The sequence below is a fragment of the Rhinopithecus bieti genome, unplaced genomic scaffold (assembly GCF_001698545.2).
Source record: "Rhinopithecus bieti isolate Rb0 unplaced genomic scaffold, ASM169854v2 scaffold_36410, whole genome shotgun sequence".
NCBI lineage: Eukaryota > Metazoa > Chordata > Mammalia > Primates > Cercopithecidae > Rhinopithecus > Rhinopithecus bieti.
This window is the reverse complement of record NW_016816076.1, coordinates 2,121,877-2,127,115: the sequence shown is the minus strand read 5'-3', so window position 1 is coordinate 2,127,115 and position 5,239 is coordinate 2,121,877. Positions and strand designations below refer to the sequence as shown.

The following is a 5,239-nucleotide window of genomic DNA, read 5'->3' as shown; positions in this document are numbered from 1 at the left end:
TTGTTGCGTGTCCTTTCTGTTTGTTAGTTTTCCTTCTAGCAGTCAGGACCCTCAGCTGCAGGTGTGTTGGAGTTCGTTTGAGGACCACTCCAGACCCTGTTTGCTTGGGTATCAGCAACAGAGGCTGCAGAAGATAGAATATTGCTGAACAGCAAGTGTTGCTGTCTGATTCTTGCTCTGGAAGCTTCGTCTCAGGGGTGTACCCAGCTGTGTGAGGTGTGAGGTATTAGTCTGCACCTAGTGGGGGATGTCTCCCAGTTAGGCCACTCAGGGGTCAGGGACCCACTTGAGCAGGCAGTCTGTCCGTTTTCAGATTTCAACCTCCGTGCTGGGGGATCCACTGGTCTTTTCAAAGCTGTCAGACAGGGACATTTACCTCTTCTGAGGTTTCTGCTGCTTTTTGTTTAGCTATGCCCTGTCCCCAGAGGTGGAGTCTACAGAGGCAGGCAGGCCTCCTTGAGCTGTGGTGGGCTCCTCCAAATTCGAACTTCCCAGCAGCTTGGTTTACCTGCTTAAGCCTCAGCCATGGCAGGCGCCCCTCCCCCAGCCTTGCTGCCACCTTGCAGTTAGATCTCAGACTGCTGTGCTAGCAATGAGGGAGGCTCCGTGGGCGTGGGACCCTCCAGGCCAGGTGTGGGATATAATCTGGTGTGCTGTTTGCTAAGACCCTTGGTAAAGCACAGTATTAGGGTGGGAGTTACCCGATTTTCCAGATGTTGTGTGTCTCACTTTCCTTTGGCTAGGAAAAGGAATTCCCTTCGCCCTTGCGCTCTCCAGGTAAGGCGATGCTTTGCCCTGCTTCAGCTCTCGCTGGTCGGGCTGCACCCAGGTACCAGCGCCAACTGTCTGAGACGCCCCAGTGAGATGAACCCGGTACCTCAGTTGAAAATGCAGAAATCACCTGTCTTCTGTGTTGCTCACACTGGGAGCTGGAGGCTGGAGCTGTTCGTGTTCGGCCATCTTGGGCATGCCCCCTCTGCTAACCTTTTAAATTTCACCTTTGGTGTCAGTTTTTTTCAAGTGTCCCCTCTGAAAACATCATGTCCCTAGAATTTTGCAAAATTATCTCATTTTCAACAGGAAAATATCTGTATAATCATTTCATATTTTAAACATAACTATTATGCTTTTTTTTTTCTTGTTTTCTGTACTATTTAAAATATTTTTTCTTTTTTTTTTGCATAAGCTCATAGTTGTTATTATCTTCTGCAGTGACTTGAAATGTTAGGCATTCTTCTGAAAGTTTCTCAAAGACTTTCTTAAAGCATGGTAAACTGTCAAATAGCTTGATAAGCTGCTCTTTTCTCTAGTTCCAAGTTGCTTAAGTTGGGGTTTCCCATCTTCTGCTACGATGTTCACTTTCTGAAATGAGAAAGCAGAAGTTTGGATAACAACATTTATGTGCTTTTTTGACAGTCTTTCATTTATTTGGTAGTATCTACACTATACCTTTTCGAAATTCCCCAGGGTTTCTTACATAGGGATAAATTCCTTTCAGATTTTTAGTACTGATTCAGGTCTCTCTCATTTCTCCCGTCTTTCATATTTCTTTTATCATTTTAGCAGTGACATAGGAGAGGGGAGGTAGAAGTTTGCGTAGAAGCTTCTATCTTGTCAGAAATTTGGTATGCCATATTTTAAGAGGTACTATGATAAATCAGAGGAGCTTGACTTACATGGACAGAAAATGAGTCAAATGATGCACAATTGAAGAAATAGAAATATTTATGTCTAGAGAAGATAAAACATAAATGAGGGGTAATTGCTCCCTTCACATACCTCAAGGAGTACCATGTGGCCCAAGAAACAACCTGACGCAGTGTTGCCTCACAAGCTAGTATTAGAACCAGGGTGGGCCAATTAAACCTGTTCAAGCTGTTCAGAGAAGAATCCTTTCTTAAATGTGGGGTTGAACAATTTAATTTCTCAAGTTCTTTTCAACCCTATTCTTTTGTTAATGTAAATAAAGTTGACATTTTGAATTGTGGGATACAAAAGAGTTTTCTTCTGCAAATTTAGTATGTGTAAAATTAAATGAAAACTTGGTAAAATACATACATCTGAGCTCAGAAATTTTGATTTATTTAAATTTGGGCAGCACATTTTTTATTGATAGTAACCAGGGCTTTAAAATAGCATAAATATTGTGATAACATAATGCATTAGTTTGAGTAAACAGTAAATGCAATTACTTTATAATGTCTGTGACTATAATTTAGAGTGTTTTAAATAAATGGAAAATGGCACCTAAGTGAATGAAGGAAATGACTGATATCAACAATTCTACATAAAACTATATCAACTTGGGTTCTTGGGGAAGCAGACACCAGGATGTAATTGGAAGTGAAAGATAAAGAGGAAAGGGAGCAGAGGAAGGAAAAGGAAATCTTCAGTTTGAGATGAGATTTGACACCTCATCAATTGAGAGAGGGAAGGAAAGAAGATGGGGTATGGAGAGTCTTAGCTCTAAGGAAGGCTAAGCCAGCCCAACAATTGGCTCTAGTGTGATTGACCACAGAAAAGTCCATTGTTGGGCAGATACAGCCTGGTTCTGACTCCCACATGGTGCTTGGTCATTGATGAGAACTTTGTAGGCAGAATGTGACCTCAGCTTCAACAAGGCAGCAGATCTGAAATGCTGTAGTTGGAACTGTCAATTACCTTTACCCTTTGTGACAGGTACTCTCTTGAAGGGAGATGTGAACAGTGCACACTCATGGCTGCCACAAAGTCCAAGTCATATTTTTGTCAATGCTAGGCAGTATGAATGCTCACTTGGAGACATAATTTGACATCATCTGTACTGTTTCCCTTTGGCTTCTGTTTGTTTGACTCTACTTTTATTAAGTCTCTCAGCTTCCATTTTGTTACTTTTTCTCGCACATCAGGTATACAATATAAATGATTCTATCCATGTATACTTTTGTTTAAATTGATGTAAAAATAAAATACTCCTCGTCAGGATGTGATCATAAAAAAGTGGGACTTTAAAAACTCAAGAGTCTATTGTGTTATTCCTCTAGTCTGGCGGCAAGAAGAACTTACACGTATTAACCAATCTTTCACTGGAGCTGAAAGGAAAGCTGCTCTGTGTGAACTTCTGGAAAAAGAGACTCAGATAATTGCTTCTATTGGGAGACATAGATACACTGCTTATATGGCGAATCAGGAAGCAGCAATACAAGCTTTTTTGGATAAGGTTAGTGAAGTAACTACTGTTTAAATATGTATTCTGAATTTAAAAATGTAGAATAATGTACCAGACAAAAGACTTAGATTACAAGAATTTACATGAATTTTGTTTGGGATTTTGATGACATATTTCTTAAAATGTGATAAATATTTTTTTCCGGTATAGCTTTAGATTTTAATAGCAGCCTAGGGTAAAAATTGATAGGTAATATGAAATCCATACATTCTTAATTAAGGAGATTGGCCATGAAGCAAAAGATGGAGACACATTTCTTGTGACTGTGTTCATTTAGATTTAGATTGGCTATATAAATTAGATAAGTTGTATACCGTGATAAAATGCAGAGTATTAAAGTCACAAAACATCTAGGTCTGGGGTGCTCTGATGGTAAGCAACATGGGAGAAATAGCTATAGACTAGGATTTTTGCTTTGGCTCACATCATTAACTGACTTCAAATTTCTGACAAAAAGAATATATGATTATTGAAAACCACGAAAACATATAATTAAGGAAAAAACTAAAGTAATTACCACTTTTGTGGTCAAACTACCTGTTTGATATTGAATAGCCTGTTTCCATAGTGACCAATTTTCTTTTATAAACCTGGTCTTTCCAAACAATTTAAAGCCAATTCAGCTACAGAAGAAAAGGGGTGTATTTCTCTAAGATGTTAGCCTGTAGTGCTTCTATTTCTATGGTTCTTATTATTTGAGGACATTTGTTCTTAAAAATCATAGTTTTGATATTCTAAATGCCCTCTTCTCACCTTATTCACTTCTTTATTTGATCTCAGTTTATCTATGCCTTTAACTACTGCCTGCATCCCAGAACTCCCTATAGGTCCATGCCAGATCTCTTTAAGGAGCTTCCATATCATATATCCAATGGCCCACTGTCACTGCTCTTTGGATATCCCAAGATTACACTTCAAGGAGACGTGATGAACCCTAAGTCATATCACCTTACTATCCCTTGCCCCCTCGCCTGTAAACTGATCTTGTTCTGCATCATGTAACCTATCTGTATGAAATTTCATCATCTACTCAGTTGCTTCAGACAGAAACCTGGGTATTATTTTTGACTTCTCCATCTAGCCACCAACCTGTTTATTCTATTGTTTAATACCTCCTTAATTCTTTTTTTAATCCTTGGTCAATTATTTAATAGTGATTTTGAGCACTTACTAAGTACTCTGCTTTAGCATACATTGTTCCTTTTTTTTATTATACTTTAAGTTCTAGGGTACATGTGCACAACATGCAGGTTTGTTACCTAGGTATACATGTGCCAGGTTGGTTTGCTGCACCCATTAACTCGTCATTTACATTAGGTATTTCTCCTAATGCTGTCCCTCCCCCTGCTTCCCACTTCATGGCAGGCCCCTGTGTGTGATATTCCCCACCCTCTGTCCAAGTGTTCTCATTGTTCAGTTCCCACCTGTAAGTGAGAACTTGCAGTGTTTGGTTTTCTATCCTTGTGATAGTTTGCTCAGAATGATGGTTTCCAGCTTCATCCCTGCAAAGGACATGAACTCATCCTTTTTTTTATGGCTGCATAGCATTCCATGGTGTATATATGCCACATTTTCTTAATCCAGTCTATCATTGATGGACATAATGGGTTAGTTCCAAGTTTTTGCTGTTGTGAAGAGTGCCACAATAAACATACGTGTGCATGTGTCTTTGTAGTAGCATGATTTATAATCCTTTGGGTATATACCCAGTAATGGGATCACTAAGTCAAATGATATTTCTAGTTCTAGATCCTTGAGGAATCGCCACACTGTCTTCCATGATGGTTGAACTTGTTTACAGTCCCACCAACAGTGTAAAAGTGTTCCTATTTCTCCACATCCTCTCCAGCATCTGTTGTTTCCTGACTTTTTAATGATTGCCATTCTAACTGGTGTGAGATGGTATCTCATTGTGGTTTTGATTTGCATTTCTCTGATCACCAGTGATGATGAGCATTGTTTCATGTGTCTGTTGACTGCATAAATGTCTTCTTTTGAGAAGTGTCTGTTCACATCCTTCACCCACTTTTT

General features: G+C 39.4%; 1 protein-coding gene across 1 annotated transcript in view; it reads left to right on the top strand.

The window, feature by feature from the left end:
- Positions 1-5,239, top strand: part of IQUB (IQ motif and ubiquitin domain containing) — a 78,134-nt gene that overhangs the window by 47,185 nt on the left and 25,710 nt on the right. Inside the window, exon 8 of the mRNA XM_017854312.1 lies at positions 3,024-3,199. Coding sequence (XP_017709801.1) covers positions 3,024-3,199 — 176 coding nt within the window. The remainder of the gene's footprint in view (positions 1-3,023; positions 3,200-5,239) is intronic.